The sequence below is a fragment of the Rhamphochromis longiceps genome, linkage group LG11, assembly GCF_057381845.1.
Source record: "Rhamphochromis longiceps isolate RC_006_pf linkage group LG11, R_longiceps_female_GT1.1, whole genome shotgun sequence".
NCBI classification, from domain to species: Eukaryota; Metazoa; Chordata; class Actinopteri; order Cichliformes; family Cichlidae; genus Rhamphochromis; species Rhamphochromis longiceps.
The window spans coordinates 19229069-19250481 of record NC_140567.1 but is presented as its reverse complement, the minus strand read 5'-3'; the positions used below and the strand labels follow the sequence as shown (position 1 = coordinate 19250481).

The 21413-nt window shown below is 38.5% G+C and overlaps 2 protein-coding genes across 2 annotated transcripts; both read right to left on the bottom strand.

Moving 5' to 3' along the window:
* Positions 1–461: 461 nt before the first annotated feature.
* Positions 462–10300, bottom strand: LOC146658886 (myelin-associated glycoprotein-like). The gene is made up of 8 exons (XM_085424167.1): positions 10238–10300; positions 9121–9170; positions 2249–2325; positions 1747–2154; positions 1353–1646; positions 1109–1208; positions 958–993; positions 462–486 (listed from the first exon to the last, which is right to left on the bottom strand). Exons 3-8 carry the CDS (start codon positions 2292–2294, stop codon positions 462–464), a joined length of 909 nt encoding a protein of 302 aa, XP_085280293.1. The 5' UTR covers positions 2295–2325; positions 9121–9170; positions 10238–10300.
* Positions 2808–20351, bottom strand: LOC146658885 (myelin-associated glycoprotein-like). Its single transcript, XM_085424166.1, has 8 exons — positions 20306–20351; positions 19828–20223; positions 19439–19732; positions 19103–19202; positions 18956–18977; positions 18829–18861; positions 18475–18489; positions 2808–2996 (listed from the first exon to the last, which is right to left on the bottom strand). The coding sequence occupies exons 1-8, from the start codon at positions 20349–20351 to the stop codon at positions 2808–2810; spliced, it is 1095 nt and encodes a 364-aa protein (XP_085280292.1).
* Positions 20352–21413: the final 1062 nt, after the last annotated feature.

The following is a 21413-nucleotide window of genomic DNA, read 5'->3' as shown; positions in this document are numbered from 1 at the left end:
TGAAAAAAAAAAGAAAATACAGGTTTAAAATATATATGTATGATTTTAAGTTCAAGCAAAGGAACAAAGGACAGAAACAGAAAGGAATGGGATAGGTGAGAAAACACAATAGGGTGGAAAACTTCAAAGATGGGAAATAAAACAAAACATGAGACACAAGGAACTTTTAAAAGGTGAAAAACTACTAAGAAGAAAAACAAAATGCATAATGTGTATCTTACTCTACATTAATTTCTAAGAGGAAATAAGGGGGAAGTGAAATAAACCACTGCAAGAAGGACTCCTGAAAACCTAACAAAACTTATTCAGCCAGAAATTTTTACTTGCATTTCATTTTTATAATGTTTAAAAATATGTAGAGTATGATCAAATTGTGAATGTAGAAAATGCTGACAAGAGTTACAACTGTAAATTCAGGAGAAGTAATAACATAACATGGATATGTAAGCAGCATTAACTTGTTATATCTCACCTTCAGTGTCTCCCCTGATGAAAACACAGAAAAGAACAGAACATAGGTTATCATTTTAAATTTAATATCAAAACCACCAACAAAGAAAACCATGAAATCCTTGTTAGACAATGACAATGAGGCGGAAAGTTAGACCATCTCTGAAGCGAGTGAAGTACCAAAGACTTAAAACGTCCTTTGGCCTTTAATCAGAATGAATTAACTAATCTCAAGACCTGTGTGGATGCACAATTCCAAAGATATTAGATAAAAAAACAAAAAACAAAAAAAAAACAAGACAAAACAAAATGCCTGCATGAATGCATATCTAATGCTCCAAACTGTAAATTTAAAAAACAAAAAAGTTTTTTTTTCTCACCTACGAGATAACCTGGAAAGCCTGTTCCACATGCTGTGATAAATAAAAACAATCATTATATTGTTATCATATATGATGACAGGCTCAGAAACTAACTGCATCTGATCCAAAATATTTTTCTACTTACGTTCCTTCTTGATTTTGAAGCTCTGCAATGCGGTTTCTTAAACAGAACAAAAAAATGTACTGTATATTAAAGAGCGTACTGTAGAACTGATGAGAGGAAAAATGTCTCCTCCTTGTTAACAGAAAGCTTGATTCTCTATAAAATGACTCACTTGTATTTTTTTGCCATGAAAATGCAGAAGATGCCAAAGAGCAGAGCTGTACCAATCCCCACTACAGCAGGAATGATGATGTGATTACAGTTCTCAATACCTGGAAATACACAGAATTTATGACATCATTAAGAATGCATACAGTCATTGAAAGATACTTTTAACAGTGATGTTAACATTTTCTTAATCATGCAAAGTTAAGGTGAACCAACATATTGGAAGAGAAGAACTGAAAGGATCTCACGTTTTACATTCAGTGTGAATTTTGAGGAGGATGTTTGCCCTCCATTAAATTCAGCTGTGCATGTCAGCTCTCTGTTGTCATCCTTCTCCTCAGGAATAAATGTCAGGATGGACTGTGTCTCCCAGTTGCCAGAATGAATTAGTCTATGGTACACAATGACCCTTTCTGTCTTCCAGTTCCATGTAAGTGTAGGTACATGGGTTGGACAGGTGTGCATGACTGAACAGATGGCAGTGTAGGGCTCTCCTTGAGTGGCTGCCATTGGCTGAGTCAATGTAATCTCTGCAGGCTTAGCTGAAGATGAAAAAGGCAGACATACAGTAAGAGGCGAAATGATTTAACAGAAAACTGGTATAGATGTTTGGAATTGGAAGGTGGAAAGTCGGTGACATACTGAGCATGTTCAACTCGACGCAGTCTTCAACAAAGGAGAACATGTCCTTGGTGGGGTCACTGTTTTCTGTTCGCACTAGTTCAACCCGGAAACAGAAAGGGCCATTGTCACGATTTCTAATTTGAGTTATTTCTAAGGTGCAGTTGTTCTGGCCCAGGTCTCCCAACATCTTTGTTCGGCCCTTAAAGCTGTCCTTAATCAGTGTAGCATCACTATGAAAGATGTTGTTTCCTTTAGTATCTGGTGTTTTGCCTTTATAGTGCCACATTGCTCTGAGTCTGGAGGAGGGCAGGTTTCCTCCAGTATGGGAGAATGAACATGGTACCACAACACAGGATCCAACCAGAGCGTCAATGCTTTTTACAACCGTGGCCTTCCATTCATCACTGGACGCGGAGCTACAGATGACTGAAAGATAATTTTTAAAATAACAAGGAAATTATTTAATTATATACATTAAGCATAAAGAGACTGGAAATAAATAGCTGACCAGTGATGTTACCTGCAAAAAGCAGAAAGAATTCCTTCATAATTTTCTGCTTGGCCATTCTTCTCTGATGTTGGGATGTTTGATTGACACTAAAGAAATCAAAACACTACATTTTACTATGATAACCAAAGCAAACCACAGCTGTCTAAGTGGACTTTATTCAAACAGCATTAATGCCAATAGACATTTATTTAGAATTATTCATACAAATTTATATCTGACAAATACGAGCCATCATTGTAAAAAGTGGTTTTCCTTGTGTGTAATGTCAATAAAGTGCTAAGTATATCTTACAAATAAATAATGGCATTATTTCAGTAAAAGTATCATACATGCTTATATGTATATGTGTCATTTATACAAATGGGTGAGACAGACAATACCAAAAATACAGCCACGGAACAAAACCTTCAAGCAACACTAGAGGGCGCACCCTTCACCATCTAGACTCCAATGTTAAATTTTTATTTTATTTTTTGATATACTTTCTAAATGGAAGAAGAGAATATCAGTTCTGTGTAGATTTGAAAATTTGCAGTCTTCAACAAAGGAGAACTTGTCCTTGGTGGGGTCATTGTTTGTCATGATCTTTAACATCGGTTATTTCTAAGGTGCAGTTGTTCTGGCCCAGAAGTCCCACCAGCTTTGTTGGGTCCTTAAAGCTGTCCTTAATCAGTGTAGGATCCTCATGATAGATGGGTTTTTGGTATGCCATCTTTTTCATGCCAGATTCCTCTGAGTCTGGACGTGGGCAGGTTTCCTTCAGTATGGGAGAATGAGTGTTGTGGTACCACAACATAGGATGTAACCAGAGCGTCAATGCTTTTTACAACATTGGTCTTCCGTTCAGCACCTGACACGGAGCTACAGATGGCTGAAAGAGAATTAAGGGAATGGCACCGTAATAATGACTTCAATTGTAAGTTTGAAGTTAAAGTTGAAATTTTACTGAATACTGAAGGTCTTCACCGTTCAAGCAATAAACAGCAATAAATTCAGTCTCAGCACAAATGAAGATTTAATGTTCAAAAACAGGTTTACAGTATTGATACATCTGTTTAGAAATCAGGAAGTGGTGGGATTACATTGATAAATGTGCAGTTAACATTCTGGGAAACAATAGTGCAACCTTTAAAGTATGAAAACAAAGAGAAAGCATCATATTAGCTGATTAAAAAATGCTAGAATAAACTATGAACTTCAATGATACAGAGGAGCACAGGTCACTAGAGTTATGCTATGAAAGTATTCACAATACTTTCTGTGGAGCGCCAAACACTAACAAGGCAAGGCAAGGCAAGGCAAATTTATTTGTATAGCACAATTCAACAACAAGGTGATTCAAAGTGCTTTACAGAGACATTAGAATCAAAAACAAATAAAAAGCATGATTTAAAATTGATTAAAACAAGCAAACAAACAAACTAACTAAACACACACATTTCACACCTGTTCGCGCGATCTGAACCCTTATTGTAAGGGGAGCTACCAGTCCTTCTGTGGACGAGCTACTTTCTATTTTAAATTCCCTGAATTTAAAATACTCTCTAGACCCAGTCTAGACCCAGCTGGGGAGCTACCCAGAGCTCTAAACCCACTTAACAAACAAACAAACAAACAAAACAGTATATAAAATCAAAACAGATAAAATCAGAACAGTAGATAAAATCATCAGTTAATGTAAGTTTTGAAATTTAAGCTTAACAATTAACAAACAAACAAAACAGTATATAAAATCAAAACAGATAAAATCAGAAATAGATAAGATCAGTAGTTAGTGTAAGTTTTGAAATTTAAGCTTAAAAGTGTGGATTTGGTGCTTTATTCAAATGCAGCTGAGAATAGGTGAGTCTTCAACCTGGATTTAAATAAACTGAGTGTTTCAGCTGATCTGAGGCTTTCTGGGAGTTTGTTCCAGATATAAGGAGCATAAAAGCTGAATGCAGCTTCTCCGTGTCTGGTTCTGACTCTGGGAACTGATAAAAGACCGGATCCAGATGACCTGAGGGATCTGGAAGGTTCATACTGGGTTAGGAGGTCACTGATGTATTTTGGTCCTAAACCATTCAGAGCTTTATAGGCCAGCATCAGAACTTTAAAGTCTATCCTCTGACGGACAGGCAGCCAGTGTAAAGACCTCAGAGCTGGACTGACGTGGTCCACTTTTTTGGTCTTAGTGAGGACTCGAGCAGCAGAGTTCTGAATGAGCTGTAGTTGTCTGACTGATTTTTTAGGTAGACCTGTAAAGATGCTGTTACAGTAGTCAAGCCTACTAAAGATGAATGCATGGACTAGTTTTTCCAGGTCCTGTTGAGACATCAGATCTTTTATCCTTGAAATATTCTTGAGGTGATAGTAAGCTGATTTTGTTATTGTCTTAATGTGTTTTTCTAAGTTTAGGTCTGCATCCATCACTACACCCAAATTTCTCGCCTGGTTTGTGGTTTTTAGATGTATAGATTGAAGTTCTCTGGTGACCTGTAATTGTTTTTCTTTGGCGCCAAAGACTATTACTTCAGTTTTGTTTTTGTTTAGTTGGAGAAAATTGTGGCACAACCAGTTATTAATTTCCTCAATGCATTTACCAAGAGCCTGTACAGGGCCTCGGTCTCCTGGTGACATTGTGATATATATTTGTGTGTCATCTGCATAGCTATGGTAGTTTATTTTGTTGTTGTTTATAATCTGTGCCAGTGGGAGCATGTAAATGTTAAACAGAGGGGGTCCCAAGATGGAACCTTGGGGAACTCCACATGTGATACTTGTCTGCTCGGATGTGAAGTTACCTATTGATACAAAGTATTTCCTGTTTTCTAAGTATGTTTTGAACCAGTTTAGTACAGTTCCTGAAAGACCTGCCCAGTTCTCCAGTCGTTTGAGTAATATGTTGTGGTCAACTGTATCAAATGCTGCACTGAGATCCAGTAAAACTAGGACTGACATTTTTCCACTGTCTGTGTTCAGACATATGTCATTAAACACTTTTGTCAGAGCGGTTTCAGTGCTGTGGTTCTGTCTAAAACCTGACTGGAAGGCATCGTAGCAGTTATTCTGTTTTAAGAAGTAATTGAGCTGTTGAGAAACTGCTTTTTCAATGATCTTACTTAAAAATGGGAGATTTGAGATTGGCCTGTAGTTTTTCATTTGTGTCTTGTCAAGATTGTCCTTTTTCAGTATAGGTTTGATTACAGCAGTTTTTAGTGGTTCTGGAAACACACCTGACATTAAGGAAAAGTTGACAATCTGTAACAGGTCTGACTCTAAAGTCTTTGAGACCTTTTTGAAAAAACTTGTTGGCAGGACATCTAAACAGCAAGAGGAGGAGTTCAGTTGACCTAAGATGTCCTCCAGGTCTTTGCTGTTAATCGGGTGAAACTGTTTGATGGTGTTTAAACAGTTTTTCGGTGGACACAGTACATATCCTGGATCTGCTGTTGATGTACCAACTGCTTGTCTAATCTTTTGGATTTTGTCTGTGAAGAATTTGGCAAAGTCATTGCAGGCCATGGTTGAATGAAGTTCAGCTGCCACTGGCACAGGAGGGTTTGTTAGCCTGTCAACTATAGAAAATAAGACCCGAGCATTATGGCTGTTTTTAGTGATGATGTCAGAGAAGTAGGACCTTCTTGCACTCCTCAGTTGTAAATTATAATTGTGAAGTTTCTCTTTATAGATGTCATAATGAACCTGGAGGTTTGTTTTTCTCCATCTGCGCTCAGCTTTCCTACACTCTCTTTTTTCATTTTTCACTAGTGTGGAGTTTCTCCATGGAGACTTTTTCCTTCCAGAGATAACCTTCACCTTAATGGGAGCAATTGTGTCCATTACATTTAACATTTTTGCATTAAAGCTATTGACGAGCTCATTGACTGAACCTTTGGACAGGTCAGGTGTTAATGGGAAGACCTGGTTAAAGATCTCACTACTGTCTTCAGTTATACACCGTTTTGTGATCACTGCTGTTGATATATTTGTGTGGGCTGAGATTTTACTTTCAAAGAAAACACAGTAATGATCAGATAAGCCCACATCAGACACAGTAATGTTTGAAATGCTCAGGCTCTTGGAGATCAGTAGGTCAAGAGTGTGTCCTCTATTATGTGTGGCCTCTGTTACATGCTGAGTCAGCCCAAAGTTGCCCAGAGTGTTACTCAGGTCTTTAGTCCCTTTGTCCTGAGGGTTGTCCACATGGATGTTAAAATCCCCAACAATAATTACACAGTCGAAATCAACACAGATCACAGACAGCAGTTCACTGAGGTCATTAAAAAAGTCTGTGCAGTATTTGGGAGGCCTGTAAACATTAAGAAACACAACTTTGGATGGGGCCTTCAGCTGTAAAGCCACATATTCAAAAGACTGAAAACTTCCAGGAGATAGCTGCTTACATTGAAATGATTCATTAAATAGGACAGCAACCCCTCCTCCTCTCCTGCTCACCCTGGCCTCACTGATAAAACTGTAGTTAGGAGGGGTCGTCTCGATGAGAACAGCTCCACTGTTACTTTGGTCCAACCAAGTTTCAGTTAAAAACATAAAATCAAGGCTGTGCTCAGTGATTAAATCATTAATTAAAAATGTTTTCCCAGCTAAAGATCTAACATTTAATAAAGCCAACTTAAGTGTTTTAGAGGCATTACTTGTCCCCTCGTGTTTGGAAGCAGTCTGTGGCACACAAGGTATGTTTACTATATTTAAAGATCTTTTAGAGTGCAGCTCTCTGTGTTTTGACCAGGCCACATGTCTCCTTCTGTCACCTAAAAGTACAGAGATTTTAAAACCTTCTAGTAAACAGGGTCCCAGCTTCTCCTGGGAAAAGTCACCACTGCCATAATCCTCGCAGCCCGGACCCTCCACACATCACACATCGTTTATCTCAGCCTTGGCACCAAGCACAGATGGATGACGTATGGAATAAAACAAGTTGGAGGTGAACAGTTTCACCCCTGACTTGTTAAAATTAAATCCATTTGCTTTAAACAGATGCCTGCGTTCCCAAAAAATATTAAAGTTGTTGATAAAATGCACTGAGTGGTCAGCACATGCTGATATAAGCCATTTATTCAGTGTAAACAACCTGCTGAATCTCTCGTCTCCTCCTCTGACCGGCGGTACAGGCCCACTGATGAATACAGCTGCATTCAGAGAGTTTACAGTGTTTAATAATCCAATAAAGTCCCGTTTCAGAACCTCCGATTTTTAACACTATAAAAAACAACTCAAACATTTCTATGGCAAGCAATGAACTAGTATATACTAAGATTTAACTAGACAGCGCTAAGAGAGGCACAACAATGTAAACCGTGACCATGAACTATGAACAAGAATTGTGCTGTGAGAGAGTCCAGTGAATAAGTCTCTTGCTGTCAGGGGTAGCAGCCAGGGAACCCAACACTGGGTATTTTCCAGAGCAGGAACCCTATACTGCAGGGCAGTATAGGGTGGGACTTCTGGGCCAGAACAACTGCACCTTAGAAATAACCGATGTTAAAGATCATGACAATGGCCCTTTCTGTTCAACTAGTGCAAACAGAAAACAATGACCCCACCAAGGACAGGTTCTCCTTTGTTGAAGACTGCAAATTTTAAAATCTACACAAGACTTTTTACAACATTGGTCTTCCATTCAGCACTGGACACGGAGCTACAGATGGCTGAAAGAGAATTAAGGGAATGGCACCGTAATAATGACTTCTCTGCAATTTCTTATAAAGGTATACATTATTTGTAAAGCAATTGTTAACCAAGAGGTGACTCATTATGTTACTTGTAAAAAGCATGCAAGTTATCATAAACTTTGTTTTGCATTCCATGTTTCTTGAGGGTCTCGCAAAACACTGCAGGATTTTTCCATGAAAAAACATACAAATAAATAAATGCATCAAAATCACTTCAATACCTGGAAATTACAACACAGTTTTAGAAGTTAGACAACTTTAAAATATATTTATAATAAACAGGCATAATTTATATTCTCATATGGACTATGATATTGCCATTTATATTTTGTCTGCACTATTTGTCTCTGAAAGCAGCAAATCTCTCACTTGTCAGGTTCCCTGTATATCTACCTTTAATGTCTTTGCCATCATACTGGAAGAAAAGTATCAGGGGTTCCTAAAGTCCCCAATCAATATCTCAGGCTTCATTACAGTGACTTAAAAAAATAGAGAGAAGCTCATGCCAGAGCCAGTGAATTTTTTGGCAAATTACATGGGCTACAATACTGTGCAAAAGTGTTGTGGCACCATACATTTCATGTTACCAGGAAAATGGGAAATAAATAGTGGCTTATTGAAATATACAAACAAAAATGGAATTACAATAAGTAAGGCAAAAACAGAGTTTTATAATTGCAACAAAGTCGATATTCTACATGACCATCTTTATTCTCCAACACAGCCTGAACTCTCTTAGGCAAACTTTCTTAAAATCTCTTTAAGTAGTTCTCAGCAATAGTTCTTCAGCATAACTTACAATAATTTATTTTGAGTGCTCCAGTAGATTTTCATAACGTACAGGCTGTGATCAGCTGACCTGCTGCTCTTTGTGGATGTATACACCTGAATTGAACCAGATGTAAGCCAATGTTTCTTTAGTTATCCTGCGTGATTTACATTTTCCACACCAACAGTATACTTTTTATACTAGACTGGCACTGTGCACCAGTTACAGACTGTTTTTTTTTCTTTCTTTTTTTTTTTACTTTAAATCCATCACAGTGCAGCATACTAACCTGTTTGTCCTGCATTACCTGTAGATCATTTTCATGGAATCTTTAATTGACATAGTTAGTCTAGCTTAGTTTGTTTTGCAGCAGGTTTCACAATATGAAAAACATAATGTCACATGTATACATTTGATTTAAAAACATGAGGACTTACATGTAAGCTTGAAATTTCCAGTTTATCAATTCCCACCGAGGAGTCCTTACCTTTAAGGAAACAGTCAAAACAAAGGCATGAACGGGACCATTTAACAACCAAGACAACCTAAAATACAAACACTGATACATGATATATACAAATAAACTAAAAGCACAAGCAAGCAGAACTAGTAAACATAACACAAACAACATAATAATGAGTAAACAAGACTCAAAACTCTATTAACAACAAACACTGTGGAAACGACCCTGGGACCATAGCACACACAGTTTGTGTGTTTGCTAATGTTTGTTGGGTTGATAGAAACGTTGCATTTTAAGTTGCCTGCCTTTTTAACATCCTTTAACTTTAACGTCCCTTTATGTTCGCTACTCTTTTTTTTTTAGCTCAAATTCAAATACAAATTTTATTTGTCACATACACAATCATACACAGTATGACATGCAGTGAAATGCGTATAGCTGTGCAATTTCCGAAAAGACACGAGAATGAAACTAAAATTAAATATCAAGTATAAATTTAAGTTAAAAACCACAAGTGTGCAAATCGGCAGTGTGCAGACCGAAACCGCAACGAACAAGTTTAACCCCTATTGGACACGATTGTGCCTCTTTAATCTCGTTTTATGCGACATCCCCTGGTGATTAATAAACGAACAGGACTGCGTATCATGTGTTACTGTTTAAGCTTAAATCGGCTCGCAGTGACGTGAAATATTCCTAAATACGCACTAAACCTTTCTCTCCATCGTTTCGCCACTTCTTCCAAACTAGACTTTTTCCTACTTTTTTTTACGTAAGAAATTTGATTGGGCAATCCAGTGTCAGTAATGAAAATGAAGAAACGGGCTGCTGCCTTTGCTTCCTGGTCGGTCCATAAGCCCGAAAGTGTGCCTGTCCACCAGGAAAATGCCCGGTTTACCAGATTACCAGTCCAGCCCTGCCTCAGGCCGACCATGGTTAAAATGTAGACTGAGAGTGTCGCCTCTCGGCTCAACCCTCGCTCCATCACGACAGACCGCTACTGATCGAGGTGGTTACTTTCAACCTAAGCACAAAACTTAAACACAGTTCATACTGTTATCTATTGTGTTGTCATTACAGTACTGTTTTACCTGCTTCTACTCAGTTGTTTGTCTCTGCAAATCTCTGACATCATCTCCGACTCTTTCGGGAGGATTTTCAAATCTTTCCAGCTGGAACCACCCACTTCACTGGAATCCTAGAAAGAAGTACAGCAGTCTTACTAAAATACAAAAACATGACAGGGATAAGATGGCGGATACAAAAAAATCCTTCACTGGAAATGGGACAGGGCCGTTTCTAACTTTTTTGAGGCCCTATACAAGATTCTGTTTGGCAGACTATTTTATAACATTACACGGGGGGGGGGGGGGGGGGGGGGGGGGGGGGTTACAACTCTTAAAGACATTGCTGTGATGGTTGCTGTGGATGTTTTGGGTGAACTTGGCGTGCACATTTCCTGTTTTAAGCTGTCTGCCAAAGGGGGGGCTGCATTTCATTTCAGAGTGCCAACAGTCTGCTATAACTTGAATTCAAACCCTATTTTATACTTTCAGAAAAGGCCTGTTATTGATGTTTATAACACACACACACATATAATTACACCCGTTAAAACTTTATCTCACCATGACAATGTAACTTCACTAAAACCTTTAAAATATGTGGTATAAAAGAGAAAAATGGTGAAACTAATATGTGATATAGACTCATTACATGCAAAGCGAGGTATTTCACGCATTTATTTGTTACAATTTCGATGATTACAGCTTACAGCTTATAAAAACCCCAAATTCAAAATCGCAGAAAATTAGAATATTACATGAAATCAACACTTCAAAGACCAAGGAACTGGTTGTGAACTTCGGGAGGTCCAGACCACGTCCACTGCCGGTTCAGATAGAGGGAGAGGAGGTGGAGGTGGTCAGCACATACAAGTACCTCGGGCTGTCAGTGGACAACAAACTGGACTGGTCATGCAACACGCAGCACCTGTATAAAAAAGGCCAAAGCAAACTGTATTTCCTCAGGAGGCTGGCTCTGCGGTTGGCATGAAGCTGGACACTCTGGTGACAGTGACAGAGAAGAGGACATTAAAGAAGCTGTTGGACATTATGGACAATGCTGGGCATCATCTGCACACGGTCATAAACAACCAGAGGAGTCTGTTTAGTGACAGGTTACTTCTCCCAAAGTCAAGGACCAACAGACTTAAAAACTCCTTTGTCCCACACGCCATTAAACTGTTTAACTCCTCGCTGGAGGGGGGAGGGAGGAGAAACAGGGGGGGGACATTTGCGGGCGGGAACATCTAATCTGCAGTGCCCTTTTCACTGTGCAGTATTTTTTCCATATTCAACGGTGCAATAGACTCAAAATAGTTGAAATGTGCAATTCCCTGGTTATTCCTATTATCCTATTTATCACTATTATATACTCTATATTTATATATGTCTCTGTGTTTATATATGTGTATATGTGTATATATGATATATTTCTATTTCTACTTACACTCTTTTGCATCTTCTGTCAGTGCTGTGCTACTGGAAACAGAATTTCCCAGAGGAACCCACCCAAGGGATTAATAAAGTTTTATCTAATCTAATCGAATCGAATCGAATCTAACCTAATCTAATCTAAATCAATAAAACAAGGATTTTAAATAGAAAAATGTCAGACCTCTGAAGTCACTTAGTTTCAGTACTTAGTTTGGGTCCCCTTTAAAAAAAAAAAAAAGGTAAATGGCTTGTATTTGTATAGCGCTTTACTAGTCCCTAAGGACCCCAAAGCGCTTTACACATCCAGTCATGGCAAGCTACATTGTAGCCACAGCTGCCCTGGGGCGCACTGACAGAGGCAAGGCTGCCGGACACTGGCGCCACCGGGCCCTCTGACCACCACCAGTAGGCAATGGGTCAAGTGTCTTGCCCAAGGACACAATGACCGAGACTGTCCAAGCTGGGGCTCGAACAGGCAACCTTCCGATTACAAGGCAAACTACCAACTCTTGAGCCACGATCGTCCACAATTATTTCCTCAGTGCGGCGTGGTATGGATGCTATCAGCCTGTGGCATGGCTGAGGTCTTATGGAAGACCAGGATGCGTCAATAGCAGCCTTCAGCTCTTCTGCATTGTTCCGTCTCATATCTCATCTTTCTCTTGGCAATGCCCCATAAATTTTCTATGGGGTTCAGGTCAGGCAAGTTTGTTGGCCAATTGAGGACACTAATCCCTGTATGATATCGCCGTATAAATACCTATATGATGACTTAGACTAATAATGCATGTTAGATAATAAAAGTTATGCATGAATTCAGCTAACACAATTATTTATTGCATATTTTCTTTGGATTTTCTACAGTAACTTTATAAATAAATGCAAATCTCATATTGTTACAGCTTTGAAATACAGAACTTTAAAACTTTCCCTCATGAAAGGTAATAAATCAGTCATCAAGACATATTTTATATGCAGTAAAAGACTGTCAAGATAATTCTCACTATAAAGTCAATGTATTAATGTGAATTTCCTTTGTCAAAACATGCTGCTGATAAAAGCTGAAAACATGACAACTCAATATAGTAAAGCTATGTGAACCCCCCCCCCCCAAACTTAAAGCAATGTGGTGAGTGACAAAAGGAATGTCATGTTACGCTATGCATGGAAGGCAGAGTTGTGGAGCCAATATTGCAGGACTCAGGTGAGTAACTAGAGTTAAACCACAGCTTTATTGCTGGAAATCAAAGGAAAGGAAATTCAAGGAACTAGTGATGCTACGTCTGATACTGAAACCCCAAGACCTGTGTTGAGCATAGGGGGCATGTCCAAATGAAGTCCATGTCAAGGCCCTTATCAGGTTACAGAATATGGCATGACCAAACATAAATGAGGCCCCGTTTCACTGAAATGAGGGAACTCTTTATGTGATTCGATCTGTTGAAAATGCGGGAATCGATTTCTTGCTTAAACTGGATCCGAGGTGTTCCCTAACATCAGCTGTTAGGGAGCATTTTGACACAGTATCTCACAATGATAACATACATCTTTAATCAATCACAGATAGGCTTATTCAGGACATCATATGGGTATTCTGCAATTTGGTACATCTTTATGTTTATATATCGACTGGCATGTAGCCCATATGTAATATCACAGCAGGGCTGCTGTACATTGAATAACCAGCAGATGTCAGTACTTCCAAATGAGCTGTTGAACGGGTCTTCATGTGATCTGGATTTTGGCAAAGCAAAAAGGCAGATAACACGGCACAAAAGGCAAACTGTCATGAGAATTGGACATATTCTTGGAAATGCTAACTAAAGAAATACACAGGAAACCACCAAACAGACAGGACAGACACCTATAGGGAGGTTGCAAAAAAGAAAGAAGGAAACGAAGGACTTAAATAATCATTAGTTAATCGGGAAGATAGAACACACCAGGCAACACAGTTGAATTAGATCATAATAACAAGACTAGGGCAACAGAATTGAAACACAATGCACGCAGGACAAGAGACTACCAAAAGAAGACAGGACACAAGCAGAGATAGACCCAGATTCCAGACACATAAACTTAAACACAGAGGGAAGGAGTAAACACAGGAGACATGACCAGGGCCAATGATGAAGATAACTAAATATTGCAAACTAAGGAGAGATCAGGATATAAAAAGATTATAGTTTCATGTTTAGTTTGTAGTCTTTAAACTAGACACAAAGAAGTTTGATTTCTTAATTGCTGTTTGAGTGTGATTTAGAGAGTGGCTAGTAAAGATAAAAAAACAAAACAAACAGAATGCAAGAAGTCATAGTTTGCTCCTAATAATGATTAATAAATAGAACGCATCAATTTTCAGATTTTTACAGTCTTAGTTTCTGTTCTGGCAGGGGCTGTCTCTGGTGATGTCCACATGGATGGCAAGAACAGCATCTGGCACATGTTGGTGAAACATCACAGTACACTGGTGCAGCCATGTCAGCTATTTGACACACTGGATGGGAAAACCTGTTACACCACACTGCTGTGACACCCAACCAAACGAGGGTGGAGGCTGCTGGATATCATTGGAGCATTTTGTGGAGGGGCTTCCGGGAGGATTGGCAGACTGGGTCAGATGTCACTGGCCAGCGAATCCAAGGGCCAGATAGAATTGTAATCAGCCAGTGGGCACAATGGCTGTGTCCCAATTCAGGGTCTGCACGCTTGAAGTACGCGCACTACGCGTACTACGTACGTACTGCGTACTATAAGTACGAGAAGTGCGGAAGTGAGAGGCTTGTGAAATGGGACGGTATACACTTCGTCGCGCTGTTCAGGTTGCCTAGCAACCATGATACTAACCGCGAGACACGTTACATACAGCTTTGTTTGACAGAAATGAAGGAGAAAAATGTTTTGTTGGTCATTCATTTTTGTCATGACATCACTTTGATTAGTTGAGTATCTGAGGCTGAGACCACAGGACTGTAAAACATGATAGTTGGGCTTCATTTCTGTGCTGAACAGTCATTTAAGATTAGTTAGTAAATAACAATTAGTTAATGTTGTTCATGAGACTAAAGTCATCTCACTGTGGTAATGTAAATATAATATGGCCAATATTATAGTATTGTCAGATTATAGGGTGCAAGATGCTAGCAGGCAAGGCATACATGGAACGCCATAACCAGGTGGCCGGCATAGTGTACAGGAACATCTGTGCCGAGTATAACCTGGAAGTCCCGAGGTCAAAATGGGAGATGCCTCCAAGGGTGGTGGAGAATGACCAAGCTAAGAACCTGTGGGACTTCCGGATACAGACGGACAAAATGGTGGTGGCTAACCAACCCGACATAGTGGTGGTAGACAAACAGAAGAAGACAGCCGTAGTGATCGATGTAGCAGTTACGAATGACAGCAATATCAGGAAGAAGGAACACGAGAAGCTGGAGAAATACCAAGGGCTCAGAGAAGAGCTCGAGAGGATGTGGAGGGTGAAGGTAACGGTGGTCCCCGTGGTAATCGGAGCACTAGGTGCGGTGACTCCCAAGCTAGGCGAGTGGCTCCAGCAGATCCCGGGAATAACATCGGAGATCTCTGTTCAGAAGAGCGCAGTCCTGGGAACAGCTAAGATACTGCGCAGGACCCTCAAGCTCCCAGGCCTTTGGTAGAGGACCCGAGCTTGAAGGATAAACCGCCTGCAGGGGCGTGCTGGGTGTTTTTATATATATATATATATCACTGACTTTCAGCTTGTTGTGTTTGTGGATATATGACTGACTTTAATTATTAAACATTCGCACATAAATAAGTGACGTCATATTCAGTATGAATCTTCGCTCCATCTTATTAGGGAAATTCCATATACATAAATGTAAATTTCAAAACTCAACCCCATCATTTAATTTGTTTTTGATTGAAATTGAATATTACTTAAACTCTCTTAAATTAACTTCCAATAAAAAAGGTTTATCATTGATTGAAATTCATTCAGAAATGTTTAACGAATGAGCTGTCACAACTTTCAAGTACAAAGTTGTTATGAAGTCTGTCTCATTCCCCCCCTTTTTTTTGTTTTTTCTTTTTTTATCCTTTATTAATTTATCCTTCTTATTTCATTGTACTGTATATTGTTACTCTTATTTGCCTTGTATGTCTACTGTACAAACTGAACTGGAATGACTGACTGTTCGCTTTATAAGTTCAATAAAGTTTTGAAAAAAAAAAAAACCTCTTCGGCCGCTCCCTTCTGCCGTATTTTGCAGCAAAATTATCCACACCCACCGCCGCGCTATGAATTGTGGGATATATGGGACCACGAAGCGTGCAATGGACCACGCTTGATATTTGGGGAAATCGACGGCGCATTTGGAGTATACTTTGGATTGGGACAGCCGTCGTCGCGTGGTGGTGACGTAACCGCACTTAAAATGTGTACTTCAAGCGTGCAGACCCTGAATTGGGACACAGCCTGTGTCTGCCACCCCTGCTCTACGCCTTTGACCAGTTGATAAAAAATGATGGTCAAGCGGCCTGCCCTTCTGTATTTTGTAAAGATTATAAGTAGTTGTAAGTTGATACATTTTTATAAGTTAACAGTTATATTGTGACTGATTATTGTCACCGTCCCTCTGTCCTTGCTGGCTGAACCTGCCATTTCTGTTTGTTTCCCTACATCCCAGAGCTCCCTGTCTCTCTCTCCCTTTTATCTGTGTTTCTGTGTTTGCCTGTGTCCTAGGTTTTGTACAGCGCTGGGGTCTGAGAGGTTCCCTCTCTGGAGACAGCCACACCTGCTGATGATCATACTCACCTGTTCCTGATGAACCGATCACAAGCGGTTGTTGATCAATGGTCATGACAATTTGCATATTAATGATTGTGTTATTGAGTTATTGTGCAAACGTAACATTTATAACAGGAGTCTCAAACTGCAGTCCTCGAGGGCCGGTGTCCCGAGACCTTTCCATGTGTCCCTGTTGCAACAGACCTGAATACAATTAGTAGGTCATTAGCAAGAGTATAGAACTTGACTGCATGGTGAGGTGGCAATTCAGCCATTTGATTAATGTTAAAGCAGCTCATGAATGAATGAACATGGTGCAATAAAAGTACTTTCAGAAGTACTTTTTTCTAAACACCTACATTTACTTAAATTTACTTGAGTAGGGTTAGGGGTTGCCACTTCAGCATGCAGTCAAGTTCTATACTCTTGCTAATGACCTACTAATTGTATTCAGGTCTGTTGCAACAAGGACACATGGAAAAATGTTTCAAGACACCGGCCCTCGAGGATTACAGTTTGAGACATCTGGTTTATAAGGTTGGGGAAACCTGCAGTCCACTGAGACTGAAGAAGTCACTTGGATGAGTGATGAAAAGTTTCTCACACGGAAAACGCTGCATTCAGATGAACAGAATCAACTTTTCATCAAAGTAAATTCAAATTTTTATAAACATAAGTGTTTATAAACTACCATGAGTATCAATTTTTCAGAAAAGTTTTAACAAAACTCAAGTAATGTCATCACTCAGAATATAAAGCATGAGCAGGTTTTATCATGAGCATTCTGCAGAGGGTCTGTATACAGGTAACACCGATCAACCAATAATGAAGTAACTACAGTCTAAACAGTTTAAGGTTTGAGTTTCAAGTAGTTAGTTTTCCATTACTCACGACTCTGTTAAGACCACAGATAATCTTTAAATACATCAGCTTTTTATAGTAATCCCACTTCCTCCACACAAGTTGACACACTCAGACTTATAGTGAGACAAACAATTGTCTCTGTCTTGTGCTGTAGTGGCATCACAGGGCCTGTTTTCAGTAACCCTTCCCTCTTCACAACTGAGTATCTTCTTTTCAATCTCATGTGCTGATCAAAATCTCCACATTAAAATTAGTTATTACTGTTCGTCTTAAAATATGACAGATCGCATTTTGAGTCTCTTTAAAAGCTTTAAATAGCTCTACAATTAGAATTAAAATCCATCTTTAACTTTAGAGCGTCTTTGTTTCCCAACATTTTCCATAATTTTCCCCTTAATTATATTCATTAATGAAATGGAGTATGAATGTGTGTGAATGCTAGACAGAAAGCACTTAGAAGAAGGTGCTTGCGCGAATGGGTGTAAAAGTCATGTTGTATAAAGTACTTTCAGTGATCCAGGAGAGTAAATTAAATTAAAATTTTACTGAATACTGAAGGTCTTTATGGTTCAAACAATGAATTCAGTCTCAAGACAAATGAAGATTTATTCTTGAAAAATAGGCTTACAGTATTGATACATCTGTTTAGAAAACAGGAAGTGGTGGGCTTACATTGCTTGATTTCATTTCATTGTCTGAAAAATAAGAAAATACAGGTTTGAAGTATATAAGTGCGATTTTAAGTTCAAGCAAAGGAACAAGATACAGACACAGAAGGGAACAGGACTATTCTGTTTCTGTCCTTTGATCCAGTAGGCTGAAAGCCTTCAAAGATGTGAGGAATAACAAAGCACGAGACACAAGGAACTTTCAAAAGTGAAAAACAACTAAGAAGAAAAACAAAATGCATAATGTGTCTCTAACTCTACCTCAACTTCTAAGACTTTGTAAAATGAAGGGGGAAGTGAAATCAACCACTGCGAAGAGGACTCCTGCAAACCTAATTCGACTCTTATGATCAGACTATTTTACTTGTATTTAATTTTTATAATTTTAAAAAATATGATGAAATCAGGACTGTAAATAATGCTGAAAGGAGCTTTAACTTCAAGAGAAATGAAATTCAAGAGTAATAACATAAGTAATTAAGCAATAACATAATAAATCTGTCTTAAAGAAACATTCATTTTTCATATCTCACCTTCAGCGTCTTCCCCTGATGAAACCACAGACAAACAAGAACAGAAAATGAGATATCATTTTAAATTTAGTATCAAAAACAACAAAGAAAAACAAATCTGCCCTGTTGCTTGAAATGACTGTGAGACCATTGAGGCATTTGTGCACGTAAAGTTAGTGGTGAAGTAAGTGGAGAACCAAAAACCCTTTTGCCTTTAATCAGAATGGCTTGAATGATTTAATTTAATTAGAAATGTAATCTTGAAGATGTGTGTGGCTGTACAATTCCAAAGATTTTGCAATCAAAAAAAAACATACATGCATATGTAATGCTCCAAACTGTAAAAACAAAAGAAAAGAAACATTTTTTTCTCACCTGCGAGATAATCTGGAAAGCCTGTTCCACATGCTGTGATAAATAAAAACAATCATTATATTGTTATCATATATGATGACAGGCTCAGAAACCAACTGCATCTGATCCAAAATATTTTTCTACTTACGTTCCTTCTTGATTTTGAAGCTCTGCAATGCGGTTTCTTAAACAGAACAAAAAAAAAGTATATTAAAGAGCGTACTGTAGAACTGATGAGAGGAAAAATGTCTCCTCCTTGTTAACAGAAAGCTTGATTCTCTATAAAATGACTCACTTGTATTTTTTTGCCATGAAAATGCAGAAGATGCCAAAGAGCAGAGCTGTACCAATCCCCACTACAGCAGGAATGATGATGTGATTATAGCTCTCAATACCTGGAAATACATAGAATTTATGACATCATTAAGAATGCATACAGTCATTGAAAGATACTTTTAACAGTGATCTTAACATTTTCTTAATCATGCAAAGTTAAGGGTTAAAAAATATATTGGAAGTAAACTACTGAAAGGATCTCACGTTTTAAAACAAAACTTAGTTTTATTTTTAAAGCAGAGTATAACTTCTATTCAACATTACAAAATTCAACAACTAATTAAAAATATCTCACGTTTTACATGGAGTGTGAAAGTTTCAGGTGATTTCAGCCCTCCATTAAATTCAGCAGTGCAGGTTATCTCGCTGTTGTCATCCTTCTCCTCAGGAATAAATGTCAGGGTGGACTGTGTCTCCCAGTTTCCATGTTTAATATCTTTATGATGCCCAATGACCTTTGTACTATCCAGATTCCATGTGAGTTTAGGAACATGAGCGGGGCAGGTGTGGATGACAGAACAGGTGACAGTGTAGGGCTCTCCTTGGGCGGCTGTCTTTGGTTTAATCACTGTAGGCTTTGGAGGCTCAGCTGAAAATGAAAAAGTCAGACATAAAGTAAGAGGCAAAATGATTTAACAGAAAACTGGTATAGATGTTTGAAGTCATGGAAAGTTGGTGACATACTGATCATGTTCAACTCAACGCAGTCTTCAACAAAGGAGAACTTGTCCTTGGTGGGGTCATTGTTTTCTGTTCGCACTAGTTCAACCCGGAAACAGAAAGGGCCGTTGTCATGATCTTTAACTTCAGTTATTTCTAAGGTGCAGTTCTTCTGACCCAGCTCTCCCACCAGCCTTGTTCGGTCCCTAAAGCTGTCCTTAATCAGTTTAGAATCCTCATGATAGATGTTTTTTTTTGTGCCATCTTTTTCATGCCAGATTCCTCTGAGTCTGGAGGAGGGCAGGTTTCCTCCAGTATGGGAGAATGAACATGGTACCACAACACAGGATCCAACCAGAGCGTCAATGCTTTTTACAACCGTGGCCTTCCATACATCACTGGACACGGAGCTACAGATGGCTGAAAGATAATTAAGCGAATGTCACTTATAAAGGTATAGAGCACTTATAAAACAATTGTAAATAAAAAGCTGGCTCATTACCTGCAAAAATCAGACAAGTTATCATAAACTTTGCCTCTTTGTCCATGCTTCTCCTTTGTGTAACACACTGGAAAAATAAATAAACTGAACAAATTAGCTGTCAAAAATGAAGCAACTTGAAAAATATATTCATATGAAATTAAAATAATTAAGATTTTCATATGTATTACTATATATACTCTCTGTATTTTGTCACTGCCTTGACTCTGTCATTTATATTTTGCCTGTTTTATTTTTACTTGTATGCAGCAAATCGCTCACTACCCTCAGTAGTTCCTTATCTTTGTATATTTAAAGTCTTTGCCATTTGACATCAAACTGTAAGAGGGTATCAGGGGTTCTTAGAACCTTCAGTGACTATAAAATATAAAAAAATAGACATGAGGTCAGAGCTTCAAATCTGGCAGTATCTCTATGCATGCTTTGACATCATTCATTACTGTGAAATTCTTAGTAAGTTACATAAGCTACAGCATTGCACAACAGTCTTGAGCCACTGTATGTACTCTATATTTTGCTAGGAAAATGAGAAATAAGTGTAGATATTTACTAAAATATTTACCAACACATGGAAATACAGCACATAAAGAAAAAACAAGTTTTTGCAATTCTAACAAACTTAAAGTTGATATTTGGTTTGAACACCTTTATTCTCCAAGACAGCCGTCACTCTTTTATGCACGCTTTCTTGTTATTTCACTAAGAAGTCTTAAGCAATAGTTCTCAAGGCTTCTTGAAGGACACTGAATGCTTTCTTTTGTTCCTTCCTCTTTCAATGCCCATTTAGCCAATGTCCAAAGAAAAACTTTGAAAGACCTTCAGAGAACTATTTTTCAAGGCTTGTTATCTAATAATCATATAATCATATAAATATCTTACCTGCTGTCTGGCTGATTTATATAAGGCTGATTTATATAAGGCTACAAAACACTTTAGCAATGTGTCTGAGTCTTTCAGATTTTTACTTTCAAATCCCCCTCAAAGGGACCACCCACTTACCTCTGACTGCAGACAGAAGCACAGCCTTCTAATTGGTTTTTTTTTTTAATAAAATATGCTTTTCTTTGTGACATGTTAGTTAGTTTCAGTTCTCCATGAACACTTTATC